The 26,730-nt window shown below is 37.6% G+C and overlaps 1 protein-coding gene across 1 annotated transcript in view; it reads right to left on the reverse strand.

Moving 5' to 3' along the window:
- Nucleotides 1-1,426: 1,426 nt before the first annotated feature.
- Nucleotides 1,427-26,730, reverse strand: part of TSPEAR (thrombospondin type laminin G domain and EAR repeats) — a 112,010-nt gene continuing 86,706 nt past the window's right edge. The window contains exons 8-12 of the mRNA XM_063429910.1: nt 16,282-16,468; nt 15,412-15,641; nt 4,472-4,665; nt 2,697-2,798; nt 1,427-2,275 (exon numbers count right to left, since the gene is read on the reverse strand). Of these exons, the coding sequence (XP_063285980.1) occupies nt 2,122-2,275; nt 2,697-2,798; nt 4,472-4,665; nt 15,412-15,641; nt 16,282-16,468 (867 nt within the window). The 3' untranslated portion in view covers nt 1,427-2,121. The remainder of the gene's footprint in view (nt 2,276-2,696; nt 2,799-4,471; nt 4,666-15,411; nt 15,642-16,281; nt 16,469-26,730) is intronic.

A 26,730-nucleotide genomic window follows, 5' to 3' on the forward strand; every position in this document is an offset into this window, starting at 1 on the left:
GAGGTCAGGATAGTGCTGTTCAGAGCTGCATACCGCTCTCTTTACCATCTTCCCCCTAGTGCACATTATGTTCTACACAAGCGGGTAACAATTCATCTACTTTAGTCTTCCCCATATGTTTTTGTCTCTGTAACCTGATAGTTTAGGAGAAAGCATTACAAAAGTTTAGAATGTTTCAGAAAAATATATATGACAACAATATTGCATGGATTTATATATTGTATTGATTAGATCATACACAACCAGGTACAACATAGATACCAACACAATAATATCAACAATTTATAAATATTCATTCACAAATATACCAGAATAGTTTCATTAAATTAACACATATTATTTATACAATTTCCACTATTTGCGTTCTACTCCCATTCAATGGTTGAAAGCAGTGTGTGCAGGCTAGTGCACATACAATGTTCTACTCTAACAAATTGTGGACAGGTTGATTTGCACACACCCCATCGGAAGATAAACCCAATCACAGACTATAGTAGTTTAATTGATGGTCAAAAGGGACATGGATGCAAATTAAAAGAAAGAAAATATGTGCATTACACTCACACTTTACTTCTGTTCATATATTTAGACTGTTACTGTTCCTCTATGGGCCTTTTAGCCACATTTATTCCGTGCATCTCAAACCTGACAACCACTGTATCTCATTTATGTACACTAATAAGATACAAAATATATATTCTGTTTAAAATGCAATAAATGTGTTTGACATATTGAGAGAGGTTCAAACAAGATAATGAGTGGAGAGACTCAGGTTCATACATATGGGAAGTAGACTTGTGCACGATGACAACATTTGGTTCAGCCAAACATTTTTTTTCCAAAAATAAAAAAAACATTTCAGGATGGCCATATTTTGCAGTTCGGCTTGTCAGAATTTTTGTTATGAAAACCCAATTGAAAAAAAATTATTAGATTAGCCAAAAGGGCATGCAAATGAGCCAATCAGTGTACTGCTAATATATATATTATTATATATTCTCATGTACACTGACAGAAGCATTTTCCTACCATTTGGTTCACAGATCAAGTCAGATAAGTAACAATAAAAAGTAAAAGTATCAAGTAGCCAATGGAGGGGAACAGATTCAAAAAGTTATATTGATATGAAATATGATATACTTAACAAATATGGATTGACAAAAATAGAGAATTTTTAAATATACGTGATATTTAACTGCTCCTAATTTTTTCACCTCTGTTGCTCAATTCTCACTTGATCTGTGAATAAAATTAATATTTAATAACTTTTCAGTCATCTTCTTTCCCATCAATCATCTATTTTATTTTTGCGTCACAGGCGGAATTCAGAAATGCAAAACAAACATGCTCGGCAGTTGGTAAGTTGATTGTTTTGTGATTCGGCTAACTTTCGGTTCAGTATTCGGGAATTTGACTGATCACCTGAATTTAGACAAACTGCTGCTCAGAACAAAACAAATCCCTGATTTTGATTGGTAGTTATGTTACAAGGGACGATTAATATTGTGAAGTTATCTATGTAAATTTGTTGGTAAGGCCACAAGTCAAGCCACTTTGGTAAAGCAAGTGTTTCTCTTCAACCATATTTATTATTGAAAAATATGCTTTCAGCCTACAAGTGAAAACTTTAGTTAGCTTATGTTTTACAAGCAATGCACCATTAGAAATCTCACAATACTTTCTTGGGAACAATGCATTGTGGGCAAACAAGGATCCTGAGGTAGCAGAACAAAAGAAAACTTTAGATAAAAATATATTCTAACAAATTGTCTAGTGCAATGTACAAGTTGTATTTTATTTCTGTACTTGAACCAGACCTTTTAAAGCACAGGTGCACTTTGAGAACAGTAAAGATATATATAGAATATATTAACATTTCCTCAAATTCCTGCTTTTTACATTAAAAATAAAGTATGCTATTCCCTTCCACTGTTCATGTAATTATTATAGTTATTTTACATTTCTACAGACAGCTCTATATTTTACATCTCTACAATTTATACATGAAAATAGTATTATTTTGCATTCTTGTTGTTGATATCAAGTAGAACCAGGCATGCACCATTAATCTGGAAAAACGTAATATGGATGATTGTCCAATGACCACAGTCTATTGCGAATTTATAGAGTCTTGAGTTTTAGAACCCTAGCGGTGGGCTCCTTGGCACTGGAATACATTAAAAAGGAACCCGAGCTGGTGTTAAATGCTTCCCAGTCTCGACAGCCGTATGTAGGTAGATAGTGGACAGCCACAAACCCTTCGTATCCCTGCCACCTGTGAAAGAGAATAGCAGAGTGAATTCCATTATTAAAATGACATCAATAAAAACAAAAAGTATACAAGAAAAACCCAGAAGAAGAAATGGCAGAGAGAGGAGAATGGAAGAGGTTAGATGTAGGAAATGAGGTGAAGGAAGGGGAGGAATGTCACCATGCATGGGTCCAAGATTTTATTAAAATGAAGTAGGATATCATGAAGCCCAGCAATTATGCTATCCATGCTGTAGATGTCTCATTAGTTATTGAGTTAAATTCTAAACATTTTTTTGGAAAAGAAAGAACAATACACTTAATGTGGTGATTAGTTTTTAAAGGTGAATCTGTAATGTAAACGCTTCTCAGTTAAGTTCAGTGTTGTCACTGTCACAGTGGTTCTATGATCTTCATACATATTAATGGCTATATCACAGTCTTACCTGTATATAACACTGTTGACTGCGAAGGAGCTGCCATCAAAGGAATTCGCCACTACAAGGAAGTAATCCTCCCCAACTGTGAAAAACTCCCAGTCCACAGCACTGCCAGTGATAAAAATAGACTTAGTTGGTGAAATTGAAAGAAAAATGGATAGACTGGAAATTAGAAAATTAAATGTGGACAGAGACAGAAAGGACATAAGGGATGAGGGGGGGAGGGGGGAGAAAGACAGAGGAATAAGGAAACAGGTCTAAAATTAGATATATTGGATGAGAGGAGAGGAAGGTAACATTTCATATAATCAAGCGTAGAGATGGACACACTCAACACAGCAATATATAAGCACAGCAATATATAAGGAAACAAAGAGAGAAAGGAGATAGAAACAGAAACAATGGATGTATATTAGGGAGTTCACTGAGAGAGATCGACTGAGGAAGTTGAATATGTGTTTTTTTAAATGGAAGACTCAGTAGATGGATAGTGGGTTTGCCTGCCTAGAAAAGACTCACTAACAGCCACCAAGCTGTCCCTCAGTCTTTATGACAATACAGGGAGCGCTGCCGAAGCTTTCCCTGCATTGTCCTAGTGCATTCTGGACACTTACCCTTGTGTGCCCCCCCCCCCGCCCCCCCAGCATGAGATGAGACATTAGTGAGAAAAGATGTCATGAAGACTAAGTAAAAAGGTTCCAATCCCTGGTTCTCTACTGAATAAGGAGGAACCGTGAACCCCCCCAAAGGAAATATTGAATATGAACAATGAGCCGGTAGCTTAGTGGATTATGCAATTAAAAAGCTCTATTTTATTTAGCCAGAGGTTCAGGATAGCAACAGATTAGTGCAAAGTTTTGTTCATAGCCAGGCTATGGCCAAAATGTCGTATTAATCTGTGGCTAACCAGAACCTCTGGCTCAATAAAATAGAGCCTTTTAATTGCATTAGCCACTGAGTTGACAGCTGATTCTTTGTTTTCAATATTTGTGATGATAGAGCCATGTGTTAGTCATTTAGCCATGCACAGGTATTTCTGTGAGGGCTTCATCGTACTGCACAGTTCATACTGATAATGTCACACCTAATGTCAAACCAACATATCATTTGTGCTGTATAATTAGGACCATCTACACAGAGATCCGTAAAAATATGTATGGAAGTTAAGGTCCTGAGTTTGCCCCCTCCACCATCCCTGGCCAAAGGTTGACAGCCCTCTTCATATAGATAGGATCATGAATAAAGTGCGGTTCTGACTGGCTTAGATAGGTATGGGTTAATTAATGAAAAATTATGTAGCACAAGCAACGATGTGTAAATGCCAGAAGCAAGCATCAGGCAAGTAGTACATTTATCTAGTATATTTGGTGATTTTCCTAGAATAAGGTATAGAGTACATGTCATTATCTGCATGAAGGTGTCCTTGTCATCCATGCAGCTGTTCACCTCATTATAAATTATCCAAGTGTTTCAAAAGAGTGTGAAATGTGTTCTGATCTGATTTGATCGTTCTAATGCCTCTTGTAATCAAAATTGCTATTTTTTTTTTATTTGGAAGTTCTTTAATTGTCCCAGAGAGTTCCTTTTAGATTTAGATAAAAAGTAATTTATTTCTGATGGGATGCTCAGCTATATCAGATAACGGAATGAGAAAAACTACTGTTAAATGACTCTCAGCTACAGTCTATCACTGTTTTCTGCTTACGATCAGGATTGTATCAATCAAAGCACATCAAGACTTTCGCAAGTTTACAAATGTTTTAACCATTGTGGTACAATACCTGTAGGTAAGAATATCCTGAAACTTCACAAACACTTGCCCAGTAATATTAAGCTCGTAAATAGTCGAATTGATAACGTATGAATTTTTGAGTTCTTGTGTGCCGGCGCCTATGTTGTAATTGTGACTGTTGGCAACAACAAGGAAAAAACGGTCCTGAATTCTGAAAAACTCCCAGTCTGAAGCTCCAAATGTCTGAGAAGAAACAAACAAAAAAATAGAATTGTCAATACTGGCAATCTTTAGGCACATTGTTATTATTATAATTTATTTATGTCTACTACATTCAATATCACAAACAAATTTTCCAACTAAATGTCAAACCAATGGATCTGTCTGATTTGGGAACCTTTAAATCAGCACACAAAAGTAGTTATAAGTTGTGCTTTTTTATATTGTACTTTATAAAGCTAAACAGTTCAGTTAAAATTTTACAATGGGCATGTTTTGTTTACTCTTATATTGTTTTTTCGTTTGCTGTAATTGATGTATTTACATACATAGTTACATAGCTGAAAAGAGACTTGCGTCCATCAAGTTCAACCTTCCTCACATAGGTTTATTCCGGTAATCCAAAAGAAGGCAAAAAACACAGTCTGAAGCGCTTCCAATTTTGCAACAAACTAGGAAAAAAGTCCCTTTTGACCCCAAAATAGCAGTCAAATATCTCTTTGGATCAAGCAACTATTACCCCACTAATTAGAAATGATATCCCTGTATGTTATTTTTTTGCAAGTATTTATCCAAATGCTGTTTAAACATCTGTATGGACTCTGATAAAACCACCTTTTTCCAGGCAGAGAATTCCATATCCTTATTGCGCTTACTTTGAAAAAAAAATATTTGTATAATGTTATAGATTTTTTAACCTTTCTTCATAACTAAAATGCTCCATTCCTTTTATCAAATTTATAGTTCATCTCTGCACTTTTCCTAGTGCCATGCTATCCTTCTTTAGAACAGGTGCCCCAAATTGCAAAGGATATTCAAGGTGTGGTCTTTCCAGTGATTTATAAAAAGGCAAAATTATATTTTCATCCCGAGAATTTCTGCCCCTATTTATATATGACAAAACCTTACTGGCCTTAGCAACTGCAGAATGACATTGCATATTGCTTCCTAAATTGTTGTCTATAACAATTCCCAAATCCTTCTCGTGTGTGGTTATCCCTAATTCACTACCATTTAGGGTGTAAGTTGCTTGTGCATTCTTGACTCCAAAGTGCATAACTTTGCATTTCTCTACATTAAATTTCATCTGCCATTTTCAGTGTTATCATATTTCTGGTGTTCTTTTCCTATCATATATATACATATAGATTTCCCTACTGGTTATCACACTAGCATGGGGCGATTGGCAAGGTGAAGCTCTATTGTGTGGATTTAACTAGCAGGAAGTACATTGTGATATCTGATGGCACAGTACTGCAGGAGTGGGGCAGCAGGTAAGAATTGAGCGTGGTCTTAGCTAGCCAAGCACTGTGTAGGTTTGTGAATGGGCTGGTGACCTGCGATCATCATGTTATGAAGGCCCTGGCCCACTGGGATATTTCACGGGAGACTGCAATATCTGGAGTTTATCAGATGACCAGATTATGAGGTGCTTCCAAATTACTACTTAATAAAAACAGTTTGTCTTCCCTTGGTGACAATGTAGTAACAGGAAACAGTCGGTGTCTTCTATGCATGCACAGGTCTCTTTGAATGCTCAGTTATGCAGCACAGGTCTTGAAGACGTTGCAGGGATATATGGTGTAAACCTTGCAACTCCAGCAGCCTACATTTGTCAAATTCAGATATTGAGTACTTCACACGAGTAGGACCATCCACACTCTGATCTGTCAGTTTTAAGGCCATTACTGTACATGCCCCCCAAGCCAAACGTTGCCAGCTCCACCATGTTAGTAGAGTAATGCAAAAGATATACCAAATGTATGAACGTATTTAAGGACCACTATAGTGCCAGGAAAACATTTGTTTTCCTGACACTACAGGGTCTTTAGGTCCCCCCCACCCTCACGGTCCCACTCCCGCTGGGCTGAAGGGGATAAACACTTACCTTACTCCAGCGACGGGCTCCCCCGGTGCTGGGGAACTCTCCTCCCTCTGCTGACATAAGCGCTGAATGCACATGCACGGCAAGAGCAGCGCGCGCATTCAAACAGTCCATAGGAAAGCATTACTCATTAATTTCCTATGGACGTCCACAGGGCCAGTGCAAGGATTTTTGCCGCCCTAGGCAAAAGTAAAGTTTGCCGCCCCCCCCTCCCTTTCTCCTTCTCCCCCCTCCCCGCTCTCTTTCTCCCCCCTCCCCGCTCTCTTTCTCCCCCCTCCCCGCTCTCTTTCTCCCCCCTCCCTCCTCTCTTTCTCCCCCTCCCTCCTCCCCACTCTCTTCCTCCCCCTCCCTCCTCCCCACTCTCTTCCTCCCCCTCCCTCCTCCCCACTCTCTTTCTCCCCCCTCCCTCCTTCCCACTCTCTTTCTCCCCCCTCCCTCCTTCCCACTCTCTTTCTCCCCCCTCCCTCCTTCCCACTCTCTTTCTCCCCCCTCCCTCCTTCCCACTCTCTTTCTCCCCCCTCCCTCCTTCCCACTCTCTTTCTCCCCCCTCCCTCCTTCCCACTCTCTTTCTCCCCCCTCCCTCCTTCCCACTCTCTTTCTCCCCCCTCCCTCCTTCCCACTCTCTTTCTCCCCCCTCCCTCCTTCCCACTCTCTTTCTCCCCCCACCTCTATTGTAGCGTGGCCGAGAGCTGTATGGTCCACGGGTACAGGGAGCTTTTGTTTCCTGTACACGGCCGGACTAAAAGGAAGTGCACACTCAGTGTGCACTTCCTGTTAGTCCGGCCGGGTACAGGAGACAGATGCTCCCTGTACCCGCGGACCATACAGGGCTCGGCCACGCTACAGTGAGGGAGTGACAGGAGGGAGCGCTGAGCGCTTCCCTCCTGTCAGCCCCTCTCCTCATACTGCGCCCGGGCGGTGAACCCTCATGGACGCACCAGCCCGGGCAAAGCTGCAGCTGCCTGAGGCTCTCTGCAGAGCGCTCGGGCGGCTGCAGCATTAGGGGGGCCGGCGCTCCTGGCAGGTAGCTCCGGCCCTGGACGTCCAGCATCTTCTTACTGTGATTTTCACAGTGAGAAGCGCGGAAGTGCCTCTAGCGGCAGTCAGTGAGACAGCCACTAGAGGCTGGATTAACCCTAGTGTAAACATAGCAGTTTCTCTGAAACTGCTATGTTTACAGCTGCAGGGTTAACACTAGATGGACCTGGCACCCAGACCACTTCATTGAGCTGAAGTGGTCTGGGTGCCTATAGGGGTCTTTTAAGACCTTTGTGACAAAAAAGTGTGCAAACAAAGGTGCTTAATACAAAGTAAAAAAGTATAATATATAAAAGAAGTTGTGTAACACTCATTGTATATCTCAAAATACGCAAATAAAATATATCTAGTAAATGAAAACCCAATGTTTAGGAACGATAGGTTGAAGAGGACCCTGCTCAAACGAGCTTACAGATTATTAGAGCCCATATCGCTAAAAGGCTCAATAAAATGTGAGTTTCATATTACCCACTTCATATATTCATTTCTACTGTCACAACAATGCTATACTATTGTACCTTTTTTCATATTCACTTGATAACAACCCCATTTACATTTGAGGGTAAGTGTTTACAAAACGAACGCTGCTTACGCATTTGAATGTTTGGATGGTGTGGCATATCACTGAAACAGTGGGTTTCAGTTTATTGTATTCCTTTAACACCTTTATGAGTACTTTCTCCAGATTATTCTTGCATTAATGATCAGGTCTAGTCACCTTACCTAATGAAACTAGCAAAACAAAACTCGTAATTAAGCAGTCCCATTGCTTCTAATAACCTTGTTGACAGCCAAATCAATATTGGAAAATCCCCCTGCAGCTGAATATGTACATCTTGTTTGGATTGATTATTACTGGATGTGCCTTGTATATTGAACAGATTTCCTATAAACCAGGTCTTATAATGTATGCAGAGCATGTCCGCACGAGTGCATATTGAGCAGTATTAATGTGTGTATTTCTAATTCTCTAATTACACCCTCTTAAAACTCATAGATTTTACTTATTCAATTAAGTTTCTGGACATTCTATTTCTTTCCATTATGTAGTGTATTTACATTCACTCCCTGTACATAATTTAGATGAATGCAAATTATCCTGCTATTATCTTTTTCATCAAAGAAGTACTTAAGAAGCTAGAACACAAGATCATCAACGTTCTGTGACTGTGCAGTACACAGTAAACACTGGCTTTACTACCCTTTTAAATTCTAGAGAATGCAACTGTAAACAGGGTTAATGCATTTAATGTATACTTCTAGTAAATGTCAGTAATTAACAAGAGAATAGTAGCATGTTAACCACTCAAGGGCAGAGGCAATTGTACAAGTTCTGACCAAAACAAAATTGAATCAAATTTGACCAAAACTAAATTGAATCAAATATATGTCTGTCCACTATAATTTACCTCTTTCATTTTAGGTGCACCCACAATCAAATAACATTTTATTCAGGAGAAATAGGGATTTAATTTCACATCGAACATTTATATATGAAACAATTTAATATGAATAAAATCTAAAAAATAAATGTGAGAAAATAAGAAATGTAGTTATTTTCCAAGTGCACATTGTAACTGTGCCATAATACTATTGGCTTTTACTGCAATATAGCACACATATTTGTATGTTGTGATGTCCCACGGTACAACTATGCCCTCCCCCCATGCAGTGGCGTACACACGATCCATGGGACCCAAAAATTGGGCCTTGGAATTTACATGGTCAAATATAGGGCTGACAGGCAAGTTTTAAGATTCGGCTTAAGTCAACCAATGAGATCGCTCTTTAGAAGCTTTTCCCGTCCTGCAAATCTCTGTCTGAGTGTAGCTCTTGTCGGTTGAAGATGGAGTTTTTTTCCGGTGAGTGGGGGCTTTAGGGAGGACAATAGGTCACCCATCGGTTGCTAATGGGTGGTGTTTGGGTGGGACACCAGGCCATTCCTCATTATCATTTAGGGCCCCCACTCGCCACTAATGAGTGGGGGCTGGAGGGGTCACTAGGTTCCCTCCATGATCACCCAGTGCTCCTCACTCGCCGCTAATGGATGGGGCAAGGGGGACACTAAGTCCCACCCATTACCACTTAGGGCACCCGCCTGTTATTGTATTTTGCAAGGATATTTTTTACAACCGTGAGTAGCCACTGGCTGCTAGTAGAATTGCCCCTACTCATGGCACTGCGAATATATATATATATATATATATATATATATATATATATATATATATATATACAAAATACAAAATTAATAATAATAAAAGAACTATATCCAAAACTGGTAATAAGCCAATAAATATACTTAATCTAATTCTGGTACACATAACAAGTCACATCAAATATTGACACCCTAGGTATTATGCATATAAAAAAATCTATTGATTCTAAATATGTCAGAGTTCTATTTTTATCACCTGCTCTATTTTTTAATTTCACTAATTGAAAACCTTGTTTTTGGAGATACTTAACATTAGCCCATTGTATTGCCTGAAATGTCCTACAGGGGATGGATTCAGATTCATAGTATCCACTTTAGAATTAATGTTCTCTTACATACAATGTTTTAATATCTGTTATTTTTATATACTATCTCTTGCAATATGTGCAAGTAAGTAAATATATCACATACATTCATAGTATTACAGTTTATATAGTCAATGTTTTTTTAGATTTGTCCCGTATTTGAACTAGTGAAACTGTCACTTACCAAAATATGGGCACATGTCATGTAGCATTTAGTACCAGATTTATATGTACCTTTCTTATTCAACAATAAAGTACCACTTTTGGATACTGATGAAAATAAAGATGGTGACAATATATCACCTAATGTAGGCACACATCTAGCCACTGCTCTACACCCATACTCAATTATATTTGTTAACCTTTTGTCACCTGATAAAAATGGATAATATTTATTAAAAATTCTCTTGATTGAATAAAACCGAGGACCACATTTTTTTAATGTTCTAGTCACAAACACCAGAATATTATCCCTCCTGAAAATGGTAGAAGCTATATCTTCAGTTTCTCTAACAATGAGAGACAAGCTATGGATGGTAGAATGTTCCATAACAAGTTTCTTCACAAAACGATGATTCTCACTCAAAATCTTGAATATAACTTTTCAAAAGACTTTTGGCATGTTTTTGGCAAGTGTCTCTTTAAAGGCACATGACTCTCTAATAAAAATCCTAAACCAATGTTCAATTCCTCCAAATACGGACTAATTGGCCGACGGGTATATCCCTAATTGTATGTTAGTAGTGACAGGATTCGGCATGCAAGATAGTATTCCAGCTACAAACCTTACAATGCTAATCAGAGACCAATTACGATATTCTAAATCTAAGTCCAAAAACTGAACCTTTTAAAGTTCTACATTGGCAGTAAATGATACATTAAACTTATTCTGGGGGGGCGGAGCCTGACCGCGGAGCCACGAGGACGTTTATCTCGGCGGCTCCTGCTGAGCTGGGCACACTAGGCTGAATTATGCTGCCAAACCGGCACTTAATCGAGGCTAAAGGGCCGCTACGTGAGAGAGGGCACCGAGACAAACTGACCGACACCTCACAAGCGAAAAACGGAGCTCAAACCACGGCGCGGCCTACCAGCATGGCGGACAACGGGGAGACGGCCGCTCCCTGGGGCCGACACCAAGCCGGGCGCTCGGAGGTGAGCTCTTGTCCCCCCCCCCGGACCGGTGGGGGTCATCCCGGTCCATCCCTACATACCCTTGCAGCACAGCAACGAGCCAGCACAGGCTCCAAGGGGTCCCAAGCCCAAAGTCCCTGCAGCCTCCAAAATGGCAGACACCTGCAGCACCGCTGACCAGTTCAACGCATGGCGGGAAACCGAAATGCGACTGAATAAAATATTCACCGCATTTTGGGAGAAGCTTGAAGCTAGGGGGACACACTTAGCCGCTGACAAGAGCACCCCAAGGAAGAACGAGCGGAGCGTCGAAGCAACCCCCCAGCAGCACACAACCCCAAGGGATAGGCAGGTGTGGAGGCCTCTCTCAGGGACAGACCCGGGAGGAGACCAAGAAAGCCCACCAAGCGACCGAAACTCACCCCCAGGCCACACACAAGCACCGCCTGTAAGGGATACCACAGGCAGGCAGGGCCGGCGGGTAACACAAGCTGTAAAGCGGAGCCCACCACAGCAACCGCCAGGCTGGGCCCCCGCAGCAACCACAAGGGTCCGCATGAGCCTACCGCACTTACCTACTGGGACCCAGCGGCGAACCCCAAGACCCGTAACCGCACAGACCAAACGGTGCACCAAGGGGCGAAAGCATTCTACCACCCACCGCACGAGCAGGCCTACCTCTACTAGACAAGGGAAGCAGGTTGGGAGATTATCTGACCAGCCCCAGCAACACCTCAGCCAGCCGCACCGGCCTAAGCAAGGCTTGACGGGCCGCACCTTGACAGCCGCAGGACAGTCTCTATGGGCCGTATTAGAACCACGTTCACACAGCATATGGTCCCTCAACACCCCAAATCGTACACTGCCGACCAGGAGCAGACGTTCTACACAAGGCAGGGGGAAGCCCAGCCAGGGAATCGGCTAACTATTTAACAGTGGGAGCTGGTTACCAGCCAGGATCAGCCGCCGGACAGGGACTCTATCCTAAGCTGCTGATAACCCAACGGCACAAGAACTTATTCTGATTAATCTGTTTCACAAACTCTATGGACTGATCCCAATTACCCAACCAGACCACAAGCAGATCATCTATGTAGCGTCTATACACCATAATATATTTTCCCAATATCCCCCATGACTCTGCTATGCAACCGGGAAAGTTGTGGGACTATCCTCCCATAGCAGTGCTGTAGAAGGCCTAGTCAAAGAATAAGTAATTGTGAGTCAATAAATATTAATATCAATACATATTAAGAAGATCTCAAAATGAAATCAATAAGTTCTTCCCCATAATCCCCTATTTTATAAAATGATATTCAATGACTCTAAGGCCTAAACTATGTAGGATTCTAGTGTACAATTACACCACATCCAATGTCCAATTTATAGGTATCCACACAATGAATATCTTCAAAGCCAGATATAACTTCACCTGAGTCCGTCAAATAGGACCCAAGTTTCCTAACCAATGGTTGTAAGAAGACGTAAATTAATTCTGAGAGGTGCTCATTAAATGAGCCTATACCGGCTATAATCCCTCTGGGAATATAAGAATCACTAACTTTATGGACTTTCGGGGACATAGTAAAACTAGGGAAAACAGGACAATCAACTTTAAGATAATCGTCCACCTTTCTGGTCAAAATATCTGCACGTTCTGCAAATAAAACATTCTCTCTTAAAATAAGCAGTGGGATTACCATTACATTACATTACCACTTAGTTGACGTTCGACAACGTGGGTGTTATAGACAGTGCTTCTTGTGATGCACAGACAGACCAGAGAAGGTATTTGAGCTGGCCTGACACCACGCTAGCATTTAAAGAAAACATCATAGTACTATAAAAAAAAAAACACACACACCCAAAAAATAAGGCAGCTTGCGGGATTGGAACTTCAGCCCTTTGTTGATCAGGCCTTGAGCATCAACAGCATTAGAAAATTGAAAAGGTTTCTATTTTTAATTGTTTATTTTAGATTATTTTCCTGCACTATCTATAAACAACATGAAAGAGAGAATACATTTTACCTTTTTTTTGCCCTTTAATATTACATGTATTTTTGTATAATTATTGTATATATTTTATTATCGTTATTAATATTATTATTTTGACTACACCTCAGAATTGTTATGTATTTGTCAAATATAATGAATCTTAAAAATAATAATATGGTGGCAAGGTCATTGGACAACATAAAATAAATTAAATTTAAAACTAATTTAATTTAAGCTGGAATTTACTTCCTAACTGACCTTTTCCTACAATCTATACTACTTGGTTTCTTAGGTTTAATAATGTGCATCCCCTTTTTTTTGCATGACAAACCAATAGAAAAATCCATTTCTATGAATTATTTTTTTTGTATGGCTATAAAATAGTGAAAATGGTTAAAAAAAATGCTTTTTGGAAAACATATATTTTCCTTCAAGGTCAGCCTGTGAAGTTAATTGCAGATCAGTTTACACTGCATGCTGCCTCGCGTTTTAGCCAATCCAAAGTAACAGCAGCTAGCATGGTAGCACTTCAACACAAGTAGGAGAAAATCATAAAAAAAACATTTTTTTATTTTTTTTTATTGGGTGCTGACATTTACTTTCCATTGTTTTCTTATGGTAAAACTACAGCTCTCGTTCAGACTAATCATTCAACAACAAGCTGTGGTGAATTGGAAAACAAGTTTTAAAAAAAAAACAACAATTAGGATAAAACAGAAATATTAGTTCAGCTAGTTTACCCTAACGTTTATATGTACTGCTTTAGGTTGGCTGAGAGTGATGGCACTTACAGTCCACAGAATTTCCAGCCTCCTCATTAGGCTATGGGACTGTTTAGCAGCTAGGGATACAACAATGATGCTGCTGACTGCAATTCACATCCTTCTTAGGAAAGCAAGGCCTGGCTGTTAGAAATGGGAGTTATAGTATACTTCATCTCCTGTCCATGTTATGGGACCAAAACACAAGTCAGTGTACCCCACACTCTAAGTACTCCCATGGGGCAAAATGTTAAAGTGTGCTTCTCCGTAAGCAGTGCTTATACAGACATAGTAATGTACAGTCATTGCACTACTATGTGAAATACTGTTTAGGCCCCCATAGTTACTATGTCCTGTTGTTTGGAACCATGGGAATATATAATTACTTAAAGAGATAGTAAGATCTTTGTTTGCATCATGTATGTTTGGTCAAATGTTTCACACTGCTGATATTTGAAGATGTTGGTGTCCTAAAATAGTTTGACACAAAGAGATTTGTTTCCAAATGCTTAATTATAACACACATTGGTAGTAACGCGGTATTTAATATGGTGCAAAAGTACATCAATAAGCAACTTTTTGTCATAAAGTTCTACTGTCCCTTTAAGCATATTTTTGGTTATCCGAATGTCCCATAAAATTCTCAATCATACAGAGATAATCATTATTAGATAAACTTTTAGTAATAACCTGTCTACTTAAAGGCATTCAATACAGATCACTACAAATATATAAAACAAACACACATACTGTTATAATGGTTTTCTGAAAACACTTTTACCCAGCCCATATCCCTTCCATTAAGAGCGTACTTCATGGAAGGGAAATATTTAGCAATAGTGATGAGTATTTTTTTATGCAGGTAGTAACAATGTATCTCTTACAAGACCACCATTAGAAAGAAATGTAGGATATTTCTAGTGTTCAAATATTAGCATTTACTCCTTTTAAATCCTCTACAACGTTTTGTAGTGGGCTTCAAATATATACATTAAATAGAACAATGCAAGCAATCCCGTGATTTACAACTCAGTGACATTGATTTTATTTTCTATGTATCCATTATTTTTTTTACAGAAAATCTGTAGAGGACAGAATGGCTATCATCCCCTAGGCTGCACTAAGTTGAAGATTTTACTTCCACGCTTAGCCCAAGGGGCACCTAAACTAATTTTCACTCATATCTGCTGGTACCATTTGTAGAAAACTGGATCATCTTTGTACTCACTCTTGGACTTTCTGTAGATTTACCTTTGATGAATGCTAGTGCGATTTGGCCAAGACAAACCAAATATATTGTTTGGCTAGTGAACTGTTTGACTTTTCTCAAATCCTAAGTCTGAAACATATTGCTTTCCCACAAAGACAACAGATGTGAAAATAAAAATGAAAACTTTGATAATAGTAAGAATTTGAATAAAATATTGCTTACCATGATCGATTGAAAGGGCCTGAAGGTGTCCCCCAAAAAAATGTAGATATGGGACTGGATGTTAGTGGATGTGCCATTAAATGTGTTTGCTACAACAAGGAAGGAATAAGGTCCAATACTGAAGAATTCCCAGTCATAAGCTCCTGAGGTAGGAATAGTCTGGTTGATCTCAAATAGTCCAGTCGTTGAATTCCACTTGTAAATGACACTGTTGATATTGTGGTTATTACCTGGAAGGACGAGGTAGGCATTAGTCACATTAATTCAATTCGCGATAAAGCTACAAACATTTTAATAGGAAAGGTTTTTCAGAACTTTGTTCCAAATAGATAAACAATATATTAGTCATTGCAACTTTAATCTAGCCTCTTATACGATAATACAAATAAAAGGTATTTTATCACAAAGAACAATTTGGAGGTTTAACATTTTGCTCTTGTTGTGGTGTAAATTAAATTATTACCAAATTTAATTGTGTCCATTTTCTCAACTTCAGAAGGATGTAGGGAATTGAAATCTAATAGAAATTGCAGCACTGGGGTTATAACAGGTTTCACAAAATGCATTAACAAACTAAACAAGCCTTTCTCTTTGTAGGATTGATAGGCACTGGATTGGTTTTCAATATTTTCTTATCAAATTAATTTGTGGCTTTTTTTGTGATCAAAGTAACCCTTTTATGGACAAAATAATGAACTCCAATACTAGTTTAATAAATAAAAAACATTTTAAAAATTTGCATTAAATATAAAACGTCATCCGGCCACGCTCATATTTTGAGAACTATTAACACTCAGTCCATTTCTGGAGCTCCTGATTTGAATTCCCAATAAATCTATGAGCGTCATCACAATAAGATGTATTATATACCTTCTCTGTGGTTGGCAACAGCCAGGAAGGTGTCTCCATCTATTTGAAAAGCCTCCCAATCTCGAGCGCTGTAAGTCCTTATCTTCTGATACTGTAGAAATTTTCCCTTTTTGGGGTTCCATTTGTAAATAATGGATAGTTCTTCCCCGTCGTCATTCTTTTCAAAATTGGCCAACGCTAAGAATATCTAAAAGGAAACATACAGCTGTAGGATATGTGCAAATAAACATGTAATGCTAAACACAAGCGTGTTATTTTATGTTCATTTGTTCCTGACTGTTTGTTTGAAGATGTGTAAATGTGTTATTATAGAGAAACATTTCATGGCTGGGAGTATAACCAGGATTTTCAAATCAAGTCTGTGAATTTGGTGAGCAAATTGAAAGGTTGGCAGAAACTGAAGTAGCAATAGATGCTTCTTTTCGGAGAGAAGGCAGGATCTCTGTATCCCAATATTCCTGCTTTAATCTGGTGGTCAAACAGAATGCAAGAGCGCCATTATTTGACTCATATATGGAATGTTGGATGTGACACTGAGGGTGTATTTCTCCAATGTTGCTTAGGACTCAAACTTGCTTATGCATAGTCAAAATTCATAATTTATTGCATATTTAATGAATTGACCATCTTCATGCCTAGCCATAAACTAAACGTTTAATAGTCCACAAAACTTATTTTAAATTAAATAGAACATATAATATATTACAGGGATGTGATCTATACACCAACACTGCTTAACTAAGCCAAAGATGTTTTGGTGACTATAGTGTCCCTTTAAGGAACTATCATCCTTTAAAACGTGTCATGAAAGATTCACTTTAATTTGCTTGTGTCTACAAGATAGTGCTGCAGCCCAGAATCCTCAGGTGTCACGAAGACAATAGCATCCACCAGTCCTTCATGTAAAATGGAAAAACACGATCAATAACATGGAACAGAATAATAGCACAATAACATGTGACACTATTATTCACTATTATGCTTTTTCACTGTGCAAATACATGCAGAACAGAATAGTCTTCAAACGTTTTCTACTTTTACTGCAACCCCCAACTAAACAAGCAGTTTAAAAATGGATGTTAGTCCATCTTAACCCCTTAAGGACCAAACTTCTGTAATTAAAGGGAATCATGACATGTCACACATGTCATGTGTCCTTAAGGGGTTAAAGGTATGATGACATTTTTCAAGTGTACACCTGTTGCCTTGACGTTATTCACAACATTAATTAAGTACATTTTTACAATCGGAGACATAATGAATGTCAAGCATCCTTGAGAAGACCATGAGCCTGCTTTGTTCATTCAAGCTTACAAGGGTATTGTTCAAATACAAAGTCAACAAAGTTCACTCATGAATATCAAAATACTGTTGTCATACAAAAGTAAAAAGGAAAAGGATAAAGAGAGCGCCAGCGTATTATAACTAGCTTTTTTGTGTGTGTTTTGCTGTTGTCTGCAGAAAAGTATGTATTTTGTAAGCATCTTATACTTATTCTGAATGTATTTATTTACTAGACTTACCCATTCGGTTTTGTCTGAATTGATATATATCTAAATTTGGGCCGGTCGGCTGTTTGGCTGAATTAACTGTCTCTAAAGCGCCATGCAGATATAAAATCAAGTAAATGACAAGGCCATGCTCAAATATGTTTGCATGCTTCAAGATTAAGAGTTCTGCCTGTGGCTCCAACAATTTCTACATGTATTCCATATATGTTTCCACAAATAGTTTTTCATGAATGACATTCAACTGACTAGGTACGTCCGTGGCAAATCTATTACTTATCCGATCGCCACCATTCCCCAGCCGGCGATCGATGTTGCTCCCAGTCTGGGGGGGACTGTCTGACAGCCCAGACAGCCCCCCTTGGCAAATTAGGCCTTATATATATATATATATATATATATATATAGTCTTATATATATATATATATATATTATATGTATATACGTGTGTAATTTAGTTATAAGTGTATTTTTATATTAATATATGTATATATTAATATAAAAATACACTTAGTATGACATTATATATATATATATATATATATATATAATGTCTTACTAAGTGTATTTTTATATTAATATATATACATATATTAATATAAAAATACACTTATAACTAAATTACACACGTATATACATATAATATATATAAGAACTATATATATTATATATATATATATATATATATATATATATATATATATATATTATAAAATATAAGTAATAAGTAAATAAAATAAATTAAATGTAAAAATTATTAAAACAGTTTTTTAAATTATATATATATATATGTAATTTTATTCGAACTGTATTTTGATATTTATATATATATATATATATATATAATTATAGCAAAATACACTTAGAATGAAATTATATATATATATATATATATATATAGAAATAAAAAAATATAGCCCTCTAACTTGCAAAAAAAAGCTAAAAACATGTTAACATTAGGTATTTCTAAACTCAGGACAATATTTAGAAACTATGTAGCATGGGTGTTTTTTGGCGGCTGTAGATGCGTAACAGATTGTATAGGTGTATGTGACAGGATGAATGGCTGGGTGACTGTGACTGGGTGACGGTAGGTAACAGGTTGGGAGCATGTGACAAGGTACATGGCTAGTCCATGAAAATACACTATACCCCGACACTCATTGTTAATAAGCTAAATATCTGTAAAGAAAGCCCTCTGGAGTCCCAGACAAAGTAGATTATCCTTCACATGTACCCCATAGCTCTCTCCTAAAATGTTGGCTGAATATAGGTGGGCAAATATGTTGATATAGAACCACCAACTTGTAGCATGCGCTTTATTTACCAAAATCCATGAAACGTGTGCGCATGTTTTTATGTATTATTTTTAATGTTTATTAGACAAATTTTGAAGGAATTTATGTTTCAGTTCTAAAACCTCATTACTACATTTTTGATAGATTAAATTAAACATATGTCAGGATCTAGGATGTAGACATACTGGCTTGTATAGCTATGTAGACTTTTTGAATAAAAGTTTCTGATATCTGCCAAATGACTTCATTCGCATTTCCTTATTAATCATGGTAATAATCATCTTTTTAAATGTGAATTTTATTAGACACCTGCCTGCAGTAAACTGGCAGAAATTGATTTGATATTCCCGGTTATTTACTCATGATGGTAAGAAATGGATTCTTTTTTCAAAGACGATGCTGAATGCGGTGTCTCGTTTTTTATGATAAAAATTAAACAAGATAATTAATTCTGAATATGATGTTATTTGCCGGTAGAGGAGTTTTGATAAATTGGCAGACGGGGAAGTTAAAAAGTAGGTGAAGCACAACTGAGAAAATGTCAGTTATTTATTTAGTAAATTAAAACAAGTATAATTATTCTTTAAATTACTCTTTTGTGTTTTTCTCTACAGACATGATAAGGTTTTTCAGCTGGATTCAAGTAATATAGGCAAATGCAATCAGCATTTTAGGGATCAGGCCTACAGTAAAATTGTCCTCTTATAAATCATTTGGAAAACATCACCTGAGTGGAGCACGGTATGCACCATAACTACTACATCTTAGTGTAGGGGTTATGTTGCTGAAAGCCTCAGGCACCATCTCCCCAGTTTCATTTAAAACTATTTAGGTGAGGTATGACAAAAAAAAATGAGGCACTTCATCGCAGCCAGAGACTGCTCCTTTCTCGTAGGAATTGATAACGTGACATTTGAACTTCGCCATTATCAGTGCTATTTTTATCCCTCGACAACGGTGATTGGCTGAAAGTGCTGGAGAGTGTTTAATAAAGATGTACTGAGGTTTGCAGCCATTAACTTGTTTTTCATTTTTGCACCTAGACGAGGCAAACATAATTTTAGTCAGATAATGAGAGGCAGTATCTTTTATCATCTAGGTAGATGCTAAAGTCAGTTTCAGCCATATTTTAGAGATTATTGATTTGTTGTTAAATAATAGCATCAAGCAAAACTGAATTATGCAGCTCCCACTGGCATGGTCTACTATTTCATAAAGACCATGAAGGCAAAATAGAAACAAGTCCTCTCTCAGTGTGTATGTCCTTGGAGTTGATTCACAATAAAATGAGCTGCACCAGTAAGCTGCGGACAATCTAATTCCACCTTTAAGTTCTTCTTATATATTTATCTTGCTCCCTTACCAAAAGGAAAAGTGAGGTCTCTACTCCACGTGGCAGCATTCAGATTAACGTGGCAGCATTAAGATTAAATAACCATTTCGGTACTATGATGATTTCACTTACACTCATTTTTGCATGCATTTATTCAAATGATTTCGCTTACACCAGGGGCAGTCAACCTTTTCTACCAACCGCCCACGAATGCATCTTTCTTGCTGGAAAAATTTCCTTACCGCCCCCCAGTTTTCGCGCAAGTGCAGAATATTTTTAGAAAGGAGGGTGTTTAAAAAAAAAATAAAAAATGTAAGTACATTTATCTTTTCTTTTTTTTTTTTAATTCTTTATTTTTGATGCGCAGATAATACATATAACTGGTTTGCCTTGCCATAATAGCAGAGCGAAACTATGCATTTTCAAACATGCAAAACAATGGGGTGATGAGAGTAGAAAGGTCACAACAAACAGGACCCAGTGGAGCGCTAAAGAATATATCAACTCACCCTTTTATAAAGGGATGTAAATGTAGAAAAATCTGGAGGGAATGAGATATAATGGAAATAATGGTGTAGTATATCTGGACTAGGTGGATAAGGAGAGAAGAGTTATATGGTAACAAACTCACATGGTACAGAGCCTGAAAGAGATAGGCTCAAATCATAAGCGCAGGGGTATTATAAAGCAAATACCAGGCTTCTTCAATGGCTGTGTATCAATCCTCAGAGAAAGGGAGAAAGAAGGACAATGGACCAAAGTCCTAGTGTATTATCCTCAACACAAAAATGGATCTGAACAAATACAGAAACTTGCTCACCTTTAAATGAGCCAATGCGAACTGGGCTCTCAGTTAAATGGACAATGTGCCTTTAAGAGGGCACTACTCTTCTTGTTAGCAGGAAAAGTGGATGCAGGTCAAGGACTAAAATTTAAAAAATAAATTTATTGTAAAACACTTACATAAAAATCAAATAAAAAGCTCCCATAAATAAATGGTGCAGAAATGAGTCCTCTCCCGAGACGCGTTTCATAAGATACATAACTACTATTGTACCTCTTTAAAACAATGACACTACTGAATATTTTTTGTAAATATTGTATATATACGACTATCTACTAGATTATCTGATGTGTGTGTAATTTTCCCATTATTTATACACGTATATTTCAATGAAAAGGAATTGATTGTATATCCCTTTAAAGTGGAAGTGATGTTGGGCAGTTACTTTCGCACTTAACATCTGATGCAATAGGTTACAATGGTAATCAATTCACACAGCAAAGAGATGTTGCTGTTTAACTGAGGGGAATCTACTATATTCCCTTTGCACATTTATTCATTTTGTGTCATTGTCTTATCGAGTATATGTATGGAGTCAAGATGCAAACTGATCTCCTTTTTTCTTTTTTTCCTTCATGTTCATCTATGCTATGTTGAATACACTGATATAATGAGCGAGTTCGTGGCTTGCCAATGACTAATATGGCGGCCACGATCTAAACGGAAGTGACGTTGCGGTAAACGCGATACGTCACTTCCGGTATTACGAACTTACACAACAGCTGATGGTAATATCCCTCGTTGTGTTCGGTAAACCGGAAGACATCATTAACCAATAGAAAAGGACTCTTTGGGTATTTAAACCAGCGGGAAACTCAAGCAGGACACCGATTGAAAAAGCCTTTTGTACAAGGTGAAACGCGTCTCGGGAGAGGACTCATTTCTGCACCATTTATTTATGGGAGCTTTTTATTTGATTTTTATGTAAGTGTTTTACAATAAATTTATTTTTTAAATTTGAGTCCTTGACCTGCATCCACTTTTCCTGCTAACAAGAAGAGTAGTGCCCTCTTAAAGGCACATTGTCCATTTAACTGAGAGCCCAGTTCGCATTGGCTCATTTAAAGGTGAGCAAGTTTCTGTATTTGTTCAGATCCATTTTTGTGTTGAGGATAATACACTAGGACTTTGGTCCATTGTCCTTCTTTCTCCCTTTCTCTGAGGATTGATACACAGCCATTGAAGAAGCCTGGTATTTGCTTTATAATACCCCTGCGCTTATGATTTGAGCCTATCTCTTTCAGGCTCTGTACCATGTGAGTTTGTTACCATATAACTCTTCTCTCCTTATCCACCTAGTCCAGATATACTACACCATTATTTCCATTATATCTCATTCCCTCCAGATTTTTCTACATTTACATCCCTTTATAAAAGGGTGAGTTGATATATTCTTTAGCGCTCCACTGGGTCCTGTTTGTTGTGACCTTTCTACTCTCATCACCCCATTGTTTTGCATGTTATTGTGTTAAGGTTTGGAGGTACCTTCACGTGTGTTGAGCTGCTTAGTCATACTAGATTCTTCATTTCATCATTGTTTGAGCGCCTCTATAGCACGGTTTTTTTGTTACTATTTTCTATTGTTTAAACTACCTCCGTACCTGTGCAGGCTGCTAATTGTAAAATGTCGCTATTTGAAAACAGAAATAGATGCAGTAAAAATATTGATGCTCTATTTAACGATGAAGAACATGATACTATTAATATCAATCAATCTAAGAAAATACAACTACAAGATTGTAGATTTATGTTAGAAAAAACATTAGGTAAAGAGATTAAGAATAAATGGGAAATAGCAACCCTTGAAAAATACAATAGAGAGAAAATCACACCGAGGGGACTAAGGTTTTCAAAGGATCCATCCTTTGATCAAGAGGAGGAAGATTTTATGACCGAATGGAATAACAAATTAGAAAGTTTTTCCTTCGGATTAATGGACTTAATCATTGAGAGGCGCCGATATAATCTGGCGAAATTAGATAAAAAAATAGATGAATTACAGAATTATCTAATTAATAACACGTCCTCAGAAGAATATACTTCCATCACAGAGGATATAAAAAATAATCTTGAAAAAATGGAGAAAGCCGTAATCGACACCAAAAAAAGAAAATACTTGAGGGACAAAAACGACTATGCCAACAATAGAGTCAGAACATATTCTAAATATAACCATAACAACATAAATGATCCCCGAATAACTAAACATCCCAAAGGGAATAATTTTGATAGGAATAGACCCTACCATTCCAACACCTATAAAGATTTTTCTGGTAGGAAAGATCTTAATAGGGATCGTCCTTTTCACAAAGAACTTCGAACAACAACCATAAATAGATCCAGATATAGACCAAGTGAGAACCACAGTTATGGTAGAAACAATCCTGTTTCTCCTAAAAATAAAAGGAATTATCACCCCAATGAAAGGGATATGTATAGAGAGAAAAAAACAGGTGCATATTTTGATAAACATCAATCAAATTCTAGTAGACCCAAGAGGAAAGAGGAGGAGAGTGTTCCTCTATATAACAGATTCTCACATTTAGATCGGTCACCAAGACAGGAGGATTTTTGGGAACTCCAAGAGAGGGAGAGGTACAAATGCTCCCCACTGGGAAAAAGGAGGAGATCCCTAGAGGAAGGGGAACTAGAGGAGGAGTATCTTTTCAAAAGAGGAAAAAGAGACTAAAAATAATTAATAATGGCATATTTAACCTTACAAATAGAGTGCTTTCCAAACCACAATTATCACTACTCGAAAAGGGCCTCAAATTTGCCCCGACTAGAACATTAGATAAATTCAGCACCTATTTGGACCTAAACAGGTTTAAGAGAAAAATGTGTCTAAAAAAGTTCTTTCATAAAAAACCATCACCAACATTCACGTCAAGTGAAATAAGTGATGAATTTGTACATACGGAACTGAAAGATAAATCTCATTTTTTTCCCAAGTTCTGCATCTCTGATGAGATGTCAACATTTGAGAAAATGGTTATGAGGGACATCAAACGCATTAGACCCATTGGGAAAAATGAATATAACCTGACTTTTCAAGAGAGAAACAGTCTTAAGAATTTTAAAAATGACAGCACATTGGTCATTAAGCCTGCCGACAAGGGAGGGGGGATTGTCCTTATCGAGAAGAGTGACTATATTGTGGAGTCTAATAGGTTACTTGAAGACACCACAACATATACTGTTCTAAATAGGGACCCTACCAGCGAAATTAAGGTCAGTTACACTAGACTGATAGATAAAGGCAAATTAGAGGGTATCTTGAATAAAAAGGAATCAGAGTTCCTTAATATTCACCATCCTAGGATCCCCGTTTTCTATTATTTGCCAAAGATCCATAAACATCTTACTAAGCCCCCAGGACGTCCCATCATTTCGGGGATTGGATCTATATCGAGCAGGCTTTCCCAGTACATTGATCAATGTATACAGCCCATAGTCAAGAAATGTAGAGGTTATCTGAAAGATACCATCAATGTTCTTCAAGTCCTTAAAGATGTAGTATGGGATGAAGATTGCTGGTTAGTCACAGCTGACGTTCATTCCTTGTATACCATCATACAGCACAATAAAGGATGCGAAGCAACCAGGTTTTTTCTTGAAAAATCTGATCTTTTTCCGCAATCCCAGATTGATTTCATTCTGGAAGGAATCAATTGGATACTTCACAACAACTACTTTTGGTTTAATGAGACATTCTATTTGCAAATCTGTGGAACGGCGATGGGCACCAGGTTTGCACCCAGCTACGCCAATTTATTCATGTCATACTGGGAACATCTGTTCATATTTGGCGACTGTAGGTGGGGTGCAAGCCTGGTGTCCTATCATCGTTACATAGATGATATTTTTTTCGTTTGGAAGGGCAGCAGTGAATCCCTTGACCTCTTCTTTTCATCTATTGAAGATAATGATTGGGGTATTAAGCTCACCAAAAACAGCAGTAAAAATAAAGTTGAATTTCTAGATCTTAATATCTTTATCGAGAATAACACCATTAAAACCAGTACCTTTTTTAAAAAGGTCGATGTAAATAGTTACATCGAGGGCAATAGTTGCCATTATTCACCCTGGCTCCTTAACGCACCGAAGGCACAACTTCTCAGAATACGACGTAATTGTACTGATTTTACTGTGTTTCACAATCAATCACAGAAAATCATGAAAGACTTCTCGGACAAAGGTTATAATAAACAGCTACTAGATAATGCCTATAAGGAGATAAGTCTCAGAGAACGAGAATCTCTCTTACAATATAAAGTAAAACCAACAGCCTCTACAGATAGGGAATTGGCCTTCATTTGCGACTTCAATATACAGAGCCAACAAGTTAAAAAAGTAATCCAGAAACACTGGCCTATCCTTAAAAATGATGAGATATTAAATACCCTCCTACCTGAACAACCTAAGATTATCTATAGGGGGGTCTCCAACTTAAGGAACAGTCTCTCCAATAATAATTCAACTAGAGTCAATGCAATTTCAAACCCCTTTAAGGAGTCTAAAGGTTTCTATGGTTGCGGAGTTTGTGGGGCTTGTAGGAACACCAGCAATCCCAAAAGAGTAATTAGGGAATTTACGGACCCTAATAATCCCAAAAGGAATTATAAAATAAAGGACATCATTACCTGCCATACCAAAAGAGTAATATACATGCTGACGTGCCCTTGTGGACTCCTGTACATCGGGCGGACAATACGCCCTTTGCAGGTGAGAATACAAGAGCACGTCAGAAATATAAGAAATGGATTTGTAAAGCACAATGTATCATTTCACTTTAAAAATACACATAACAGTGACCCGAAAGGTATACAATTTATGGGAATCCAAAAAGTAGTCACAGATTGGAGAGGTGATGACTTAGTGAGAAAAATGGGTAAAGCTGAGATGAAATGGATTTTTGATTTAGATACTTTACACCCTAAAGGTCTTAATCAAGACTTTGAGCTTTGTCATTTTTTATAGGTTTAGTTTTTATTATTTTTTTCTGCCTTTCATCTCAGCTATCCCATGATCTCTACTATGATGGGTTGCTATGTTGTTCACTACATTTACTGTTGTAAGATACATAACTACTATTGTACCTCTTTAAAACAATGACACTACTGAATATTTTTTGTAAATATTGTATATATACGACTATCTACTAGATTATCTGATGTGTGTGTAATTTTCCCATTATTTATACACGTATATTTCAATGAAAAGGAATTGATTGTATATCCCTTTAAAGTGGAAGTGATGTTGGGCAGTTACTTTCGCACTTAACATCTGATGCAATAGGTTACAATGGTAATCAATTCACACAGCAAAGAGATGTTGCTGTTTAACTGAGGGGAATCTACTATATTCCCTTTGCACATTTATTCATTTTGTGTCATTGTCTTATCGAGTATATGTATGGAGTCAAGATGCAAACTGATCTCCTTTTTTCTTTTTTTCCTTCATGTT

The sequence above is a fragment of the Pelobates fuscus genome, chromosome 8 (assembly GCF_036172605.1).
Source record: "Pelobates fuscus isolate aPelFus1 chromosome 8, aPelFus1.pri, whole genome shotgun sequence".
Classification (NCBI taxonomy): Eukaryota; Metazoa; Chordata; class Amphibia; order Anura; family Pelobatidae; genus Pelobates; species Pelobates fuscus.